This window comes from Quercus lobata, chromosome 2 (assembly GCF_001633185.2).
Source record: "Quercus lobata isolate SW786 chromosome 2, ValleyOak3.0 Primary Assembly, whole genome shotgun sequence".
Taxonomy (NCBI): Eukaryota; Viridiplantae; Streptophyta; class Magnoliopsida; order Fagales; family Fagaceae; genus Quercus; species Quercus lobata.
Genome location: NC_044905.1, coordinates 91,414,956 through 91,433,730, shown reverse-complemented (window position 1 = coordinate 91,433,730; position 18,775 = coordinate 91,414,956). Strand labels below are relative to the sequence as shown.

Below are 18,775 nucleotides of genomic sequence, written 5' to 3'. Positions count from 1 at the left end.
AATCAACTCCATTGCACCATTCTTCATTTTGGAAGTTTTTTTTTTTTTTTGGTCAAAGGCTAGATAAACAACAAGATGAACGATTGTCCCTCATTAGACCTACCCATAATGTCTTAAAAAAATAAGGCATTTTTGGAGGTATAGAACATCTTTGAAAAATATTATGCACTTTTTAAGCAGAACATTTTCTCATTTTATACAAATTTTACATGTACGGTGTACCACAGGAGCTGTCGTCAAGAGGAAAATCAAAACTACGTACCTAATGTAACACAGCTACACCAGGCAGTGGTCAAGGTTAAGGTGGGATCAACTAAATACCTATTTGGCATAAAAATTCAAAAATGGGTTTGCGCAAATTCCAAATTTTCGAATATATGATCACACACATTTTTGTTTTTACACTTACTATGTATTTAATTGTTTAATCACCACGTGGACACTGCCAATGATGTGGAATTATCAATAACTAGTAAGTTACCTGTGCGATGCATGGATAATATTGTAATATTTTATATAAGATGGTTTTGGAGAATATTTTATAAATACTATAACATAATTATTATAGAACTTTATTTGTAATGAGTTCATTATAAAAAACAACATTTATAAATTTTACACACATATCCATTATAAATATTCAATTGCAATGATGAGAAATAAAATATATAATAAAAAAAACTTTGGAGGACTATTATAGAATAAAAGTTGATATAGAATGTGTCTTTCTCTTTCTTCTTAATTCTAAGCAAATACACATACTAAACATCCACGGTCAATTATATCATTTACAAAAACCACAAATCCACAATGTCCAACCTTAACATCAAAATAGTAATTGCCGTATGTTGTCACTCAATATAAAATGAAAGCCCCTCTTTCCTTGGTTGTAGGCAACTCAAACGGATTAGGATTAGATGAAACAAAAATGTTAGAACTAGGTAGGTGTCATCGAAAGATTGGGATGGCTTAAAAGGCTATGGCTAGGTATAGATAAAGGGATAGAAGTGCAAGAGGTGACAATTGTGAATTAAAATGCAAAAAAGTTTGTGTGTATATATATGAGGCATAAAAAGTCTTGAAACATTGAACCAAATGATACAAAGAATATTTATTTTTTTAATTAGAAAAGTCTTGAAACATTGAACCAAAAAGTCAATAATTAATTTATTCTTATCTTGAGAATATTTCAATTCTCTTTGCATAGAATACGTCACTGTAGAACATTATTACTATTAGTCCTTACTTTAAAAAAAAAAAAAAAAAAAAAAAAAAAGTGTGTTGGGTTCTAAGATTTTAGGTTTAAATGTATTAGAACTTCAATTTATAATGTTGGCAAACCATGATCAAAACGTTTAGTCTTGTTTTAAACTTACTCAAAGTATGTTTAAGTGTAAAGTTGGAATCAAGTGTACTGTAGGATTTACTGTGTAAATCTGTCTAGCTCGATCGATCGAAAATTAGACTCAATCAATCAAAGCTCGTGTAGATTGTTTTTCTACAGAATTTTCCAACTCAGTCCAAGCTCGTTTTACGTGTAGGGTTTTACGTTTTGCCCTGGGTATAAAAGGGAAAACCCTAGCCATATTTTTATGTTATTGCAGTTGTTGTTTATACTGTGTATGTGAATCTCTTGTGAAATCTAGAAGTGTTTGCCTTCACATATACTTAGGGTTATCAAGAATCAAGATTTATGCCAAGAGCTTGATGATCATTCAGTTGCTGCATTAAGAGTTTGATACACAAGCGAGAGTGCTTGTACTTGCTGTGGATCTGAGAAAGAAGTAGTCCGTGAACTTAGAACTGTCATGTAGTCGTGGTAGTAAGTTTCCTACTCAAGATAGCAATAGGATGTTAGTGGTCTAAGTCGCTATTGTGTAAACTTCAATTCTTTCATAGTGGATCTGTTTTACCTTGAGGATAGTTAGGTTAAATCCTCCCCAGGTTTTTTACTGGTTTGGTTTTCTTAGGTTATCATATCGTTATATTATTTATTTTCCGCACTGTTCAATTATATGATTTATCTGTGTTAATCTAGATCTGCATAATTTACCTAAGTTAATCACTTGGCTAAATAACTAAGTTATTCTGTTTGTACTTAAGGGGTCTAAAAACGTACAAGTGGTATCAGAGCGGGTTAGCTTTAGTGTTTAAATCCTTTGATCTAAGAGTTGATCCTTGACCCTTGTTGTCATGGAACATGGTCACTCTCTTGTTATTCCACCTCACTTTGATGGAAATAATTATGCCTACTGGAAAGTAAGGATGAAAGCATTCCTGAAATCTATTGATGAGAGAGTCTGGAACTCTGTTGAATACGAATGGGAGATGTCCATTACTCCAGTGAGTGAGTGGCAAACTTCTCAAAAAGAAGCAGCCGCTTTTAATAGCAAAGTTATGAACGCTATTTATAACGCTGTTTCTATGGAGGAATTCAAGAGAATCTCTAATGTTGAGGTTTCTCGTACTGCTTGGAATATTCTCCAAACTGTGCATGAAGGCACAAAGGCAGTTAAAATCAATAAGTTGCAGTAGTTAACAACTAGATTTGAAATTATTAGGATGTCTAATGATGAAAATTTTGATGAATTCTATATTAAGCTTAATGATATTGTTAATTTTGCTTATAATTTTGGTGAAATCTATAATCAAACTAAAATTGTTATGAAGACACTTAGATCTTTGACTGAGAATTTTAGACCCAAAGTAACTGCAATCATTGAAAGCAAGGATGCGGATTCCATCCCTGTTGATGAACTTGTAGGATCTTTTCAGTCCTATGAGTTAGACCTACCTAAGACAAGCAAATCCAAATCAATGGCGCTTAAGTCTGTTGATGTGAATGGACTTGATGATGAACCCTCTGCTACTGAGATTACTTATCTTACCAAAAATTTTATAAAATTTCTTAGGAACAACAACATAAGAGCAAGAGGTAAAAACAATGCTGAATCTAGAAATTTTAGGAGGAATGATCCCACTAAAGTGAATAACACTGAAAAACCTAAAGAAAAATTAAGTCAACCTTCTACTAATTCTATGGGTCAACAATGTTTTGATTGTCAAGGGTATGGTCATGTGAAATCTGAATGTCCTACATACTTGAAGTCTAAGGGTAAGGCTATAGTTGTAACCCTTAGTGATGATGAAGTTTCTGACAATGAGTCTGGTATTGATGAGGATAGAAACTTCATTGCTTTCACTGCTACTATTGTAGTTGATGAAAGTGTTGCTGTTAAGGAGAACCCTTCTGATGGGGAACTCTCTGAGGATGCAGATTTGCAAGAAGCCTATAATAAACATTGTAAAATTGCTGCAAAGGATAATATGAGTGTTGATTTAGGCTTAAAGAAAATTGCATCTCTTGAACTTGATAAGAAAAATTTGCTTGTGAAACTGTTTGATGCTAATAAATTGTTGAATAATGTGAAGACTGAGAACATACTTTTGCTTGATAAAGTTAAGAATTTGGAACTTGAATTATCTGTTGCTAGAGAACAAACTAATAGGTCTACAAGCTCCAAACTTAATCACATGCTGTGTTCAAAAGTCTCCCTCAGACAAAACTGATTTAGGTTTTGTAGAAAGTATCTATGTGCCTGAAACTCATTCCACAAACTTTGTTTCTTCTTCTGAGCCTTTCGTGAGTGAGGTTGTCAAACCTATTGAAGTTACACCTCCTAGAAAAATTAGGGTTGATCTTCAAGAATCTAAACCTAAGACTCATAACCCTCCTAAGGGCAAGTTGCATGATAGATCTGCATGGGTTTGTCATTTTTGTGGAAAGTCTGGGCACATTTGTCCAAACTATTTCAAGTTGCAAGCTACTAAGCGAGCAAATAAAGTAAATAAGCCAAAAGTACCTGTGCCTCAAGCACAAGATCCTATGGTACTTATTGGTGAATTGGTAAAGGCTTTAAACCTTTATTCCAATTCTGGAGTTACTCAGAATTCTAATGTGAATAATAACTCCAATGCTAGAGTTGCATCTAAAACGTTTTGAATGCAAAAGACTCGATCTAATTGAGTCCTTCTGACATGGTCTTTGTGCTTCATTGCTCTACTCTTTGTAACCCTTCTTCTTTGTTGCTTTTGGTCTCTTTGTTTTTCTAGGATTTGCATTGCATAACATTCATGCATTTCATTCTAGGTTGTTTTTGTTATTTCTTTTCAATAATAATAAAAATAAAATAAAAAATAAAATAAAAGGAAAGCAAAATGTGTTTTGCATTATTTTTCTTAGATTTGAAATCAAGGTTGGCCAATTTATTTTTACATAACCTTATTGCACTTTACTAGTTTGAGTTTTGTAGTGTATGTTGTGTGGGAAAATGTTTATAGTTTTTGATCAATTTATCTTGATCTTGAAGTCACATGCCTTTGATTGTTGGACTTGAACTTATTGAGAAAGGCATAAATAATCATTTCACCATGTTTACTAGCCAATCATGAACACCTTATTACATATCATAAGATTTTGTGCTAGAGAAAGTATAGCACATGCACAAAAAGAACATAAGGTGTAGCCTCGGTTTAAATGCTAAAATTGGTATGTACATTATTAGACTCTAATTAATTCAATCATTTAAAATTGATGTGTACAATATGAGGCAAATCAAGAAACTTACAAGATTTCAAACTTGTTTTCTAAGAGATGTTGGAGTTATATGATGTAACTCTTTAGGTGATAGTCTCTTTCAAACTTATGGGATGAATTTTGTAGAAATTGTGCTTGATCACTATTCACATATCACCTCACATGTATCTCAAGTTTTTGCTAGTTGCACACACTACACAAGTTACTATTTGCTAAACTTTATACATGTTATTGTGTGTGACCTTGTTTTGTCCATCCAAGATTAAAAATTCCTTGACTTTAATGCCAAATGTGTCTGAAGTTTGTGAATTTAAGGAAAATTGATTAAAAGTCTTATTTTTAGGAGATCTGGGTTCAAGACAAGTGTTTTTGAAAAGCATTTCATCTCATACTCATACATTCTATTCAAAAAATTCTATGTTTTGAGGAGTTTCTGCATAAAATTGCTCTGTTTTTCAAAAAATTGTTTTTTCCAAATTTTCGATCGATCGAACCTATTTTTCGACCGATCGAAATTGCAATTAAAATTTTGTTTTGAATCTGCCTAGTTCGATTGCTGCTTGATTACTTCTGGATCAATCGAATGCAATTTTTGATCGATCGAATCTAATTTTCGATCAATTGAAAATCACATAGAGAGTTTTTTAAAACCTTGAGTTTTCACGTGTTCTTTCACTATTCAAACTTTTTCAAAAACTCTTTCTCTCTCTTCGATCGGTCAAAGATTCAAAGCAATTTTTTGTCGTTTTCCCTCAAACTTTTTGCAAGGTTTTTATCTTCTAAGGTTAGTAAGACTCTTTTGCCCCTCCTTTTTCATTTATTTTCATGTTTCATGCATATTTTTCATGCATTTTGGGGAATTTCGAACCTATGAAAATTTGGGGATTTTGGTGATTTCAATCTTTTCTTTCTAAATTGATCAATGGGTTTTTGTTATGGGATGATATTAACATGATCTTTATGATTTAATTGGATCAATTTGATGAATTGGGAAAATTTGATTTTTCTAGGGCTTGAAACTACTCAAATTGGGCATTTTGTTCAATTGAGCATTAATTGATGAAATTGACTTGTTTGTTTAATTGATTTGATCATTATGTTCTGTTATCTAACTTGTGTAATGATCAATTGGTCAATTTGTTGAGTTTTTTGAAAGTGGGTTTTCAAAATTTGGGGTTTTTGATATAAATTCTATGCTCAAGCCAATTTTGTGGTTTTAAAGTGCAATTGAACTTATTCTCGCTACATTAGAGCATGCATCATGTGTAGATATTGTTCATGCATCATATAGATTGTGGTTTTCTATATTATTTCTGTTCTAACTTGCAGTCTACCCTTGGGTTTTTCTTGTTTTTATCTTTTATCTTTTTTCTGTCTTTCCTTTCTGATCTTTAGCATCATGTCTAGGAAGACTAGAGCTAATAAGAAATCCTCCTCTTCTTCTGTCCCCACCTTTAATAGTGAGAGATTCCTTAGTGAGAAAAACCAGGAAACTTATGAGAAGCTAAACATTCATAGAAATGTATGGGCTGAAAGGAAGGTTGTGTTAGATGAGTTAGATGGTGAGATTCGGAGAAACTTTGAGTGTAGGCGTTGGCTTCCTTTGTTGGACATTTCACATCCCCCCCCCCCTCCCCCGACTGCCTTGATTAGAGAGTTCTACTCGAACCTTTCTGTCCACTCCTATTATTCCAACACTCTGGTGAGAAGTTGGATATAGGGTGATGAGTACACCATTACTCCTTTGGTAGTGGCTAATGCTTTTGGGGTGCCATTGGTCCAACATCCTGTTTATCCTTACGATGAGTCTCCTCCCCTTGATGATATCATGTCATATCTTACTGGGACTTTTATCCATTGGGGTTTTGATCCTCAGATCACCTCTTATGAGTTGATCAAGACTTATTATCTCTTTTTCCGGATTTCTTGCCATTCCATCTGGCCTATCTTTCATCTGTACACCATTCCTTTGGAGAGGTGCATTTTTGTATGCGCTTGTCACAGACGCTTCTATGAGTTTTCCTCATCTTTTCATTCATTCTTTTATTGAGGTTCATAGGAGTAGTTCTACTACTCATGGTCTTTTCTTTCCTGTTTTTATTCATCGAATTTTGTTACATCTAGGATTAGATGAGTTTTCGGTGTCTGAGCCTGTTCATATTATAGCTCATATAAGTGCCACCTTCCTTAGGCAGAGGCTGCTCAAATGCGAGCTAGCTCTAAACGTCCTAGAGTAGATTCTTCCTTTTCAGGTGCACCTCCTCCTCCTCCTCCTCCTCCTCCTCCTCCTTCTACTTCAGGTGATCCGGCTGCAGATGCTTATGTTAATCCGACCACTGTTGCTACTCCTCCACCTTCTGCTTCGAATGTTTCTAGCATTTGTTGTGATTTGGACACTGTTATGACCGTTTAGGCAGCTCATGGTCAGTTGTTGGTGGACATGCTTACCGAGCTTCAGGCTTTGAGAGCAAATTTGGCAAGTTTTAGACAGTCACCTCCACCACCTCCTTTTGATGATGAGTGAGTGCCCTTTGGCAATTCGTCACAAAAAGGGGAAGTACATATGTAGAGGAGATTTTGTTGATAGGGGGAGATTTTTTTTTTTTTTTTTTTTTTTTTTTTTTGGAGCTGTGGAGCTTTAAATTGTATCTAGATGCTTTATTATGTATTTATATTTTTTTTGCTCATGATGTATTGTGTTTTTTTTGAGTTGTTTATGATAGGGAGAGATACTTTGATGTATTTATATATGTGTCTTGTTTCACATTGTTTATTGATTTATATTTATGAGGTTATTCACGATATATGTCTTTATTTTTATATTATGTGAAATCAAGAAGTTATTTTTGTTTTAATTGTATTTTCCACACATGCGTTTATGTGTTTGTTAAGTGTTATAAGAATATATAGGTTGATTCAGTCGTGCTGCTGTCTACACTTGCAACTTATAGATAGTAGTTAGGTTGAATTTGTTGTAATAAGCAATGATATTGTAATGGACTGTTTTTGTAAACTTTGAGCACTTTGTTTAAGTTTGTGTTTTGTCACGGATTGCCATAGGGGGAGTTTGTTGGGTTCTAAGATTTTAGGTTTAAATGTATTAGAACTTCAATTTGTAATGTTGGCAAACCATGATCAAAACGTTTAGTCTTATTTTAGACTTGCTCAAAGTATGTTTAAGTGTAAAGTTGGAATCGAATGTACTGCAGGATTTATTGTGTAAATTTGTCTGGCTTAATCAATCGAAAATTAGATTCGATCGATCGAAACTAGTGCAGATTGTTTTTCTACAGAATTTTCTAGCTTAGCCCAAGCCCGTTTAACGTGTAGGGTTTTATGTTTTGCCCTAAGTATAAAAGGGAAAACCCTAGCCACATTTTTATGTTGTTGCAATTGTTGTTTATGCTGTGTATGTGAATCTCTTGTGAGATCTAGAGGTGTTTGCCTTCACATATACTTATGGTTATCAAGAATCAAGATTTATGTCAAGAGCTTGATGATTATTCAGTTGCTGCATTAACAGCTTAAAGATACACAAGCGGGAGTGCTTGTACTTGCTGTGGATCTAAGAAAAAAGTAGTCTGTGGACTCAGAACTATCACGTGGTCATAGTAGTAAGTTTCTTACTTGAGGTAGTAATAGAATGTTAGTGGTCTAAGTTACTATTGTGTAAACTTCAATTCTTTCATAGTGGATCAATTGACCCCATTTGATATCTACTTGTTAACTCTATCACTGACACTAATTGAATGGAATTGACATTGATTCCAACATGATTAATTAGAAACTGGATTCTAAGGATTTTTATAATTGTCAAACTCAACTGCAACAAGTTGATTCCTTGAAGGGATTAAAGCAACTTCAGAATTAAACTGTCCAAGATACCCACCACTTGAATTGTTAGGGATGTTAGACTCAAATGGTGCAATAAAGAATGAGAGCCCATCACCATGTAGTGGTGATGTAGTATCAACGGCTTTTATGATAAAGGAGAATTCGATGTTAAGGCTGTAAGTCTCCCTGCACTGGCATCCCAAAGGTGCATTGGTTCAGCATAAGAGGCACGACTAGCACTACTACTGATGGGGCTGTCTAGTTGATTTTTTGTGAGTTGGAGAACTCCATTGGATGAAAATGCATCACCTTGGAAAGTTATTGTGTTATTTAAGTTTGGCTGGAAACTAGGAAAGTTGAAGGAAATTGAGTTTGCATGGGGAAGCAGCAATAAAAAGAAGATTAAAAGCGGATTGAGAAGAGACTGGATCTTCTGAGGTTGAAGAACGTAAGAATAAATGTTGAAGTCGAAGTGAGTCATGGTTGAAATGCAAATTGTAGGAAAGAATGAATGTATGTTGGATATGTCAAAGGCCTAAATAAAGTTCAACTATATATAGAGTTTGAAGTTTGGACTATTATACGGTACAAGGAGAACAATTGAAAAGTTTCTATAAAAATAGGAGATCAAAGACAAAGGGATGAGGCTAAAAATAAAAACATTGTGTATAATTTCTTAAGTAAAGCCAATTGCAGTCCGAAGGTGTTCGGAATTTTTGAAGTTACTATATACTATAATATAAAAAATGATCCGCATAATTATTTTTACAATTAAATCTTATGTTATCAAATGCTACCAAGCCAAAATCCGTAGAATGGATTTTGGCTTTGATTTCTATAAACTAAATAACTACTCGTTTTATTAAAAAAAAAAAAATTATATTTTGATTAGTAATGAGGATTCGGAATATCACACATTGATCAATCAAAGAGAGATTCAACAACTAAAAGAAGGATCGATTCTTTGGGATCCTTCCTTTCTTCAAATGGAACGAACAGAGATAGAATCAGACCGATTTCCTAAATACCTCTCTGGATATTCCTCAATGTCCCGGCTATTCACAGAATGTGAGAAGCAGATGAATAATCATCTGCTTCCAGAAGAAATCAAAGAATTTCTTGTTTTTTTGTTTTTAGAACCATCATAGTTTGGCTTTTTCATTAAAAAGAAAATATTACATTGTTTGAGTTAGAACTTAGAATGTCATCTACTTTTTGTCTTTCCACTAAATGAAAATATAGGACTATTATATAGGTTTATCATGAGAAATTATTATTTACACTAAGAGGATTACTGATATGGTCTTTCCTGACCAATAAGATGATGTCATCTATGCAAATGTATGTGTAAGCTTCCTAATCAACATAAGGAATAAAAAATAAATAAAAATTACCAGATGATGTCACATTTGCATAAATAACAGCATTTTATTGGTTGGAAGGTCAGGGAGGACCATGTCAATAATCCTCCTTGTGGACCTAATAATTTCTCGTTTATCATGGTCAGTTCTACAGCTGCCAAATTTCCTTGCTGCTACTTTCTTCCAAGTTTGGACACTTTGTGTTTGGAATAGCCATCATATATATGCTACTAGCTAGGCAACACAAAAGGCTTGTCTTCGGGACCCCATTTTATTACAAGATGCTAGAGAATATGTTTTGAATGATATAACATTACCTACACATATTAAACCTAAATGCAACCCTTGTTATTAAGGCAATGTTGAGGTTCATAGCATGTTTAGTAAATCATAATTGATAGGTTATGTGGTATAACATATCAGCAATGCTACTTACACTAAAAATTTCACAACATTTTTCACAATAGTTAAGCTGTCAAACTTTTACCGGTTCTTATGTAGACCTACTACTGTATTACTTTTTTACCTACTACTAACAATCTGTCACATCAATTGGTGTGAAATTTTTTATCAAATTCTTTGTGTATATCTAGACTTTCTCATTGTGTATTGTTGCTTGAAAATCAACTCCATTGCACCATTTTGGAATTTTTTTTTTTTTGGTCAAGGCCAGATAAACAACAAGATGAAAGATTTTCCCTCATTAGACCTACCCATAATGTCTTAAAAAAAATAAGGCATTTTTGGAGGTATAGAACATCTTTGAAGAAAATTATGCGTTTTTAAGCAGAACATTTTCTTATTTCATACAAATTTTACATGTACGGTGTACCACAGGAGCTGTCATCCAGAGGAAAATCAAAACTACGTACCTAATGTAACACAGCTACACCAAGCAGTGTTCAGGCTTAAGGTGGGATCAACTAAAAACCAATTTGGCATAAAAATTAAAAAGGTGTCTTCGCAAATTCCAAATTTTCGAATATATGATCACACACCTTTTTTCTTTTTCTTTTTTTTTTTTACACTTACTATTTAATTGTTTGATCACCACGTGGACACTGCCAATGATGTGGAAATGAACCTTCCTTAATTAAGATGATAGTAACTATGCATTCCATGTCAAGAATAACAAAATTTTCACATACCAAATAGTATATTATTGTTCTCAAATGATATCTAAATATGTTTCTTTCCGAAATAAAACACAGATTTAGAACTCTTAAAGCATGCTGAGATTGCCTTAACTGCATTATTTTCAGAAGTTACCATACAAATGGGGAAATTATAAATGATGTAGATCCTTCCAACTTAGACAGACCACCGCACCTATCAGTTGGCCTAGACTGAATTGAGCAGTATTATGGCATTATGGCCTCCACCACAAAAACCATCTTCTAAACCATATTTGCCTCCTCTCTGGAATTCCATCTGTGTTCTTATATAAAAGGACCTCTCTATAGAGTTTGTGTTGATGCATGAATTACGGCATATAGTTGACTATCTAATAGATGGTAGACAAGCTTTCTATGCGGCCTTCTTTTTCCCAAACAATAAGCTCAATGAATAAGTGTTTCCCTTCTGTGCAGCAACTCCTACTTGCTTCCCACCAATCTACAAGTAATTTTTATCAAGTACTCCATCAAAAAAATAAATAAATAAATAAAAATCAAAAGCAATTCATAGCATTATTTTGCAAGCTGCATTGGATTCATAAATAAATGACAGCATCTAACATAGACCGCATGATGTAGTAGGAGGTATAGATTTATTGATTTAAAAGGTACAGAAAATACATTGTCGATGAGCCAAGAGCCAATGGTTGGCATGTTCTGCACCAAATACATAACAAGCAGCACAGGCTGCACTAGATTACCAAAAGAATTGAGATTATTAAACGAGAAATGTCAATGATAAGAGCAAGGAATAGTAATTTAATTTCCCATTATAAACAAAAAAGAAGTGTATGTACTCCTACACTATACCATTAAAGGCGAAGGGACAAAGACATTTTAGTGCTTCGTTTGAAGCCAGTCTTTCATTTGCATTCTTGCTTAATAGTTTCAAATTTTTTAGTATAATTTACAGTTATTTGCATTGTCATATTCACAAAATTAGAGAAAATTAAAGTCTTAGAATATTTCAAATCTCTAAACCATATTCTAACAAAAAAAAGAATTTAAAAATTAATTAATTAATTAAAAATAAATTTATTAAAAAATAATTTTTTTTTTTTTTGTTTAAAAAAAAAACCACGAGGAGAGGAGAGTCGCCTCAAAAGGAAAAGAGCACAAAGCTAATAAAAGATGCATTTTAAAATATAAAAATAAAAAAAGGAGGGCCTACAAAAATAAAAAATATAAGAAAGTGTGAAAATAAGATAAATAGAAGAATGGCACCTTGTAAAAAATCCAACTCAAAAACTGATGGAGACTAGGAGCTTTCATCCTGCTTGATCAGGAAGACAAATAGAAGAATGGCACCTTGTAAAAAGCCTTGATCCACACTCTCGCACTCTAAATAATGTGCAAAAATCCTACTTGGAATAAGTCACCTTTACTAACATATTATACACTAAGCTCCAAATTGCACCCTCATTAAGGTTTGGAGTCAATTTGAGAGTAAGAGAAGCAGTGCCGGTGATTAGTGAACGTGTTCCAATATTTACCTCAATTTTCCTTTTCTCTTTAGAGATTTTCTTCTTTATAAATCATTTGCAGCAAAGAGAAACTTAGGGAATAACTCATAACCCTAAACAGTTTTTTTTTTTTTTTTTTTGGGGGGGGAATAAATTCAACAGTTATAAGAGGAGAACCAAGAATGTAGCATTTGAACCTGAACATTTTCATTGAAAATATGTGCTAGTTAAGCTAGAAGGCTCTTGACTTAACTTTAATCAGAAGTTGTATATGTGATATTAGGGAAAGCAAAATAGTTTATTAAGATAGGAAATGTAAGCAAGAGGTTGGCAATGGAAAAGTGAGTTGAGTTGGATTTTCAACTTTGAACAACAGCTAGAGTGGATCATTTTGATTTTGCAACCAAAAGTTCAAAATTTTGGATTTAGACCCCTAACATGATGTAGCATATAGATTGGAGCCATTCCGTCCATACTTATGGCAGGGGTGGTCGATAGGTATCATATTTAATTGATCCAATTAAATCATGTCATATTAATAGAAATAATAACATGGACGTTGGGTGGGTCGAATCCTGAGTGTCCCATTCCCTCTTCTGTTGTGTAGCATTGCAGCTTACCTTATGAATACATTATTTCATCACATGATTGGCAGAGTTTAGGTGTTTTTATTTTCATATTTCGGAAAAATTTCAATGATATCAATATTTACTTTTTATTTATTTATTAATTAACTAATGTTTGTACAGTATATTGCTAGTATCATAGCATAAATAATTTATAAATTAAAATTTTATAAAGAATACTTATAATAAAGACTGCAAAATCCTCATTCGATAAGATCTTGCCACAATATATTCTTAAATTAAATAAAAGGTAATTCTATGTGTGGGGCCCGGCCCAAAATAATGGGCTAAGTAAACTACGGGCCCGTCCGAGAAGAATCCTGTCCGAGGAGAAATCATAGCCCAAACATTATTTATGCCCGATTGCGATAAAAGAAACCTGTCCGAGGAGTAACTCCTCCTCGGACATTACGAAATCCGGATCAAGAGCTCGCCCCAACCATTGCAGCTCACCCTCCAAGCATATAAAAAAGAATAAAATCCAAAATATCTCATGGAAAGCTGCCACCACCACATTAAATGTGTCACAACCACTCTCTTGGCCGCATTAATGAGGAAAAGACCCATGAACAGTGTTACCTTGGCCACTGCAACTCACAAAGGAGTGACAAGGGTGTCTGATAGGACAGGTGCTCAAGTGGGAACCTAGATGATCAACAAGTGTAAGGTTCAGATAAGAATGAGAGGCCTATATAATGTAGTGAAGTCCCTCAAAGAGGGGGATGAAAAAATTGTATTAACTGTACCCAGAAAATAGAATCTTCGGTCAGATATCCATTCTTGTGTTTTTGTTTCTGCAATAACATTGTCCATTCATCAGACCGATTAAGTTCACTGAGGCTAAGTTCTTTGACCCATCCTCTACAAAGATTTATTGTGTGTTGCGCCTTGAGCCAAGGCCTGATCAGTTGGACTTGGACCAGGAAAATCGTGCAACTACACTATGTATAGAGACAATCCTAATAGAACCAATAAATTACTCTTTCTCACATTTGCCTCGCACTATTTAGACTATAAGAATTAAAGTCCACTATCTTTTTTTTTAGAATCAATTAAAGTCCACTATCTAAAATCCAATTGAATAATACAATTGAAAACAGATATGGATTAATGATGAAGATTAAAGAAAAAAAAATACACTTATCCCATCACCTCTTCAAGCTCAGTCGTGATGAAAGGGGAAAGGAGCACCATACCTGCAAGAAAGTTTATGGATTATGTTTTCTAGGCAAGTCTTCTTACAACTTGTTTAGATTCTCAGTTGGAGTTTACTTGGATTTAGATCTTGGTATATGAAAGAGCGACAGAGGTAAATTGATATGATTAAAATGAGTGGTATGGTTGAAATTTTAAAATCATATTTTAATTTTACCAAAAAAAATAAAAATACTTTCTAAAATTTTTATGAAAAACTGTGGTACTTTTAGTGACGTGATTTGAATCCATTCAGGGTCTAAAATCATGGACTCAAACACAACACTGAGCTAACATACCATGGGTCTATTGGAAATCGTGATTGAACCCAAATACTGTGAGTTGAACTCACTTTTTTAAAGTGTGGCATTTTTCATATAAAGTTTTCAGAAATTAGGTATTATTTATCAACCGAATGACTCCTTTGTGTGCTGCTGGGGTGCCTTACCAGTAGAGGAGGCAATCTGTTTGGTGAAAAGTAGGTAGACAAGATAGCATTTAATTATTGGCAGTTGTCAGCAATAAGTTTCAAACACACACAAGATTTCACTTCTTCATTAACAAGTTTTTAAACTTTCGCAGATGTATTACTATTGCCACTATAAATGTGACATAAGTTAGAGACCAATATAAAAGTGCAGTCAGTGGCAAGAAACCTCGGCAACTTGTTAAAAATGTAATCAATTTGTGTACGTATGAAAACTTATTGCTACACCAAACTTGAGAGAGTATATGTATTTATCATTTGTTATTGTTTTATATCTTCATATATTAATGTGTGTATAATTGAAAGGAATTGACAAACCAGGGTAAAATATGAACATTCAGAAAGAATATGGGCTTCAAGAAGAAAGAATATAACAGATATTTCTAGGACTCTAAATCAAATTCATATGTAAAGAAGGGTTCTGAAAGTGGTAAAATTGGAGTCCAAAGATTTGAAAAAAGGGTATGGTCATTTCAACAGCATTACACACTTTAATAATATAGGAACGTGGAATACACGAGATTTCTATCCAAATCCAATCATTTGATGCTTTAGACATCAAACCTGCTATCATGCCATCAAGCTGAAACGCAACACTCATTTGATGCTTTAGACATCAGACATGCTATTACGCCATCAAGCTGAAACGCAACACTCGGTACATCTCCAGTTCCAAGGATTGGATCAAGGTACCTAAGCCTAAAACACCACGATGACAGGGAGTGTGGCAAACATGAGGGGTGTATTGTGCAGCTTTAGATCGTGCTAAACTCAATGAAGTGTGTGACATAGGCTAAGTCATAAACTAATTTCATTATCTGAAAAAGTATGGAAAGTAAAAATTCTACCTGAAATGCAACAAATATAAAGATTACTAATTCATATGCAAGCTCATACAATAAAGCAGAGGCAAAAGCTATACAAATCATGTCAAGATTGTTCAAAGACAGTCACGAAATAAACAGCATATAATTTTTGCCTTTAGTATTTCAAAACAAACAGAACTGAATAGTCAAAAAGTTACAAACTAAAGATCCCATGCCAACTACCATCAACTAGACATGCCTCCATCCGCCAGAATGCAAATTAAATTTGGTAGCAAACTATCATATGCCATGATATCCATCTATTAAAGAATTAAGCAAAACTGGACGAATTATTGTTATTACATTTTCTAAGTTCCCTAGCAAAATAAACTGTAGAAAAGTAAACATATACTCTGCAAGTTTCGTTCTTTGTCCCTTAAACGGCTGCCACCAATGCTCTTCAAAGTGCCAATCTTTTGAGCGGGAAAAAGTTCTTTAGTCCAGCTTCACGGAGGAGAACAAGTAATGCACAAACCAGAATGATGAAAGGAACCCAACTGTGCCAGTTGCCAGCATGATTGCTATAACCATGAAGAGCGAATATCCCAAGTAAAGAGTGGCAGAGACAGGTCCACTCAAACTCTTTAGATCAAACACAAGATAGTTTATGGAGTACAAGAAGATGTATATGGCGACAGAACCAGAAGCAAAGAATGACTTCCACCACCATTTCCAGTCCTCCACACAGAGATGCATATATGTTAGAACCAACGACACTTCAGCACACACCACCACAAGAAGGATCATAACAATAAAGAGGAATCCAAAGACATAGTATACACGGCCCATCCAAATGCTAGACATGATAAAGAATAGCTCAATGAAAAGGGTACCGAAGGGGAGGGTACCAGCACCAAGAACAAGCAGCCAGGATGGGTATTTCTGAGCTGGGATTTCACGAGGAATCTGGTTGGTTCTAACAGGGTATTCAATATGAGGCGCTTTTGCCCCAAAGTATCCACCAATTAAGGTCAGGGGAACAGAGATGCAGAACCAGAGCAGAATCAGAATAACAAACAGAGAGAATGGAATGGCTCCTGTGCTGTGACTTCCCCACAAAAGGAAATTCAAAGTGGTGAGGATCAAAAAGGCTATACCAGGGAAGAAACAAGCAGCCTTCCATGAGACCGAAGCCCATCCTTTGGAATCACCACAGCCAATAGTCCTCCAGAGACGAACAGCGACATAACCAGCTGCAATACCAAGTATCATATAGATAAAAAGCATACCTGTAATAAGTGTTCCACGTGAAGCCGGTGACATGAATCCAAGAGCCGCAAACAATATCGTCACAACAGCCATTCCAAGAATCTGAACCCCATCTCCAACCATGATACACAAAAGGGAGGCATTGTTTGGGGCACGGAATACATCCCCCACAACAAGCTTCCACCCAGATAATTCCTCATTCATCTGTGCTTGTGCCTCCTTGTCAAGTTCCTCATAACGGGTCAGATCCCGCCTAACCGTCCTCAAGAAGATGACTAGCACAATACCAGCAAGGAATGTGATCACCATTAGGGAATTCAAAATCGAGAACCAATGGACTTTTGCTCCCTCCATCTTCAAATAAGCATCCCATCGCGACGGCCACTTGATGTCACTCTCCTCAAATTCAACCTCATAGGTAAACACAATCGGCTGCCCTTGCTTGATCGGCATTGACACGGTGTTTGGATCACATTTCAATTTATTTGGGAACTTATCATACGGTTTCAACTTCTTCACTGAATCAGCATTAATCATTACACTACAAGGCACAACCTCAAACCCAACAACCATGTATCCAGGCGGACCCGAATCCCTTTTCGCAACATTTGGGATCACCTCAGCTGCATCACCGGTCCCCATTACACCCGCCACGTTTGTCTCCTCATACTTATGAACAAGCACCTTAAACTTCAAATGGTTAAATATATAGTACACATCCTGAATATTAACCCCAACCGGATACCCCGTCCACCGCAAAACATAATCCTCCTTCGAAGTATACCGAATTGCAGGCAAGTTATCGAGAAGCAAATTAACCTGATACACCTCGTCAATTCTTTTAGTCAAGATCTTGAAATCGTCGGCCGATAACGGATCCGACTTACACAAGAAGATCTCAGACTCGTTTGTATGCATCTTAAACAGATAAGGCGAGTTCTCGATCCGATCCCCCATGAGAAGCTCACCGAGATTCTCGGCGCTGTCCTTGACACCCCCTTGGGGCTTACAGAAGGGCAAACTGTAATAGCTAAAGGGCATTTCGGTTTCAATGGAAGTGAGAGAATTCACTTTCACCGATAATTGGTCGCCCACGGCATGATTGTGGGGGTAACTACCCGGAAGATAAAACCCATACCCGGATTGAAATACCAAGCAAATGGTCAATACCCAGATCCTAAAATGGTTAAAGAGCCCCATTTTTGAACGAGTTTGTGTCGGATCTGGACGACCCAGATCGGGAGATGGGTGCAAAAGGAAAAATTTGATGGGGGGGTTTGGGTTTAATTGCAGATTCAGATATGAAAACTACGAAATCTAATACAATTACATAAAGGAATAGGCAAAAATGAAAAGGATTTGAGAGGAAGTACGGATCTGACTGACCTTCAGCGAATACGAAAATTGAGAGATGGGTCTCTCTCTGTGAGAAAAAAAACGAGATCTTGGATCACTGGGAATTTGGGATTTGGGAGAGAGAGAGAGAGAGGTGAAGAAATTGGAAGGAACGCAATCAGATATATATCAATGGACTTTGCTTTGGGGGTGACGCAGTAAAAATGGCATGGGAGTTTTGTTTTGGCTTTTTCATTTATTGACCATAATGACCCTCCTATGTCAGTTTTCTCAAATGCCGACAATGGCCTCTAATTAATGTCCATTTTTCATTTCTTTTTTAATCGCCCTTTCTAGATTTTTAGGATTAGTAAGAGATTTCAAATAATATTATTTAATTGTTGTAAAAATATATGTGGATAAAAGGGAATTGTAGAAATACGTGTTGTATTGTTTAAACAACATTACCAAACAAACTTTTAATAACAAACAGATATTTTATTCCATTCTCATGATCGATAGTGTGGTAAATTGAACATAAAACCTTTAGGATTATGTTACACCTCATAAGTCATAACAATGCTCCTAATATTGAGGTATCTCATGAAGGTAAGTACAACTTATTCAA

General features: G+C 35.0%; 1 protein-coding gene across 1 annotated transcript; it reads right to left on the bottom strand.

Annotated features, from left to right (window-relative positions):
- Positions 1-15,686: 15,686 nt before the first annotated feature.
- On the bottom strand, positions 15,687-18,369 carry LOC115977171 (transmembrane 9 superfamily member 11). The gene has a single exon (XM_031098867.1). It carries the CDS (start codon positions 18,010-18,012, stop codon positions 16,039-16,041), a length of 1,974 nt encoding a protein of 657 aa, XP_030954727.1. The 5' UTR covers positions 18,013-18,369; the 3' UTR covers positions 15,687-16,038.
- Positions 18,370-18,775: the final 406 nt, after the last annotated feature.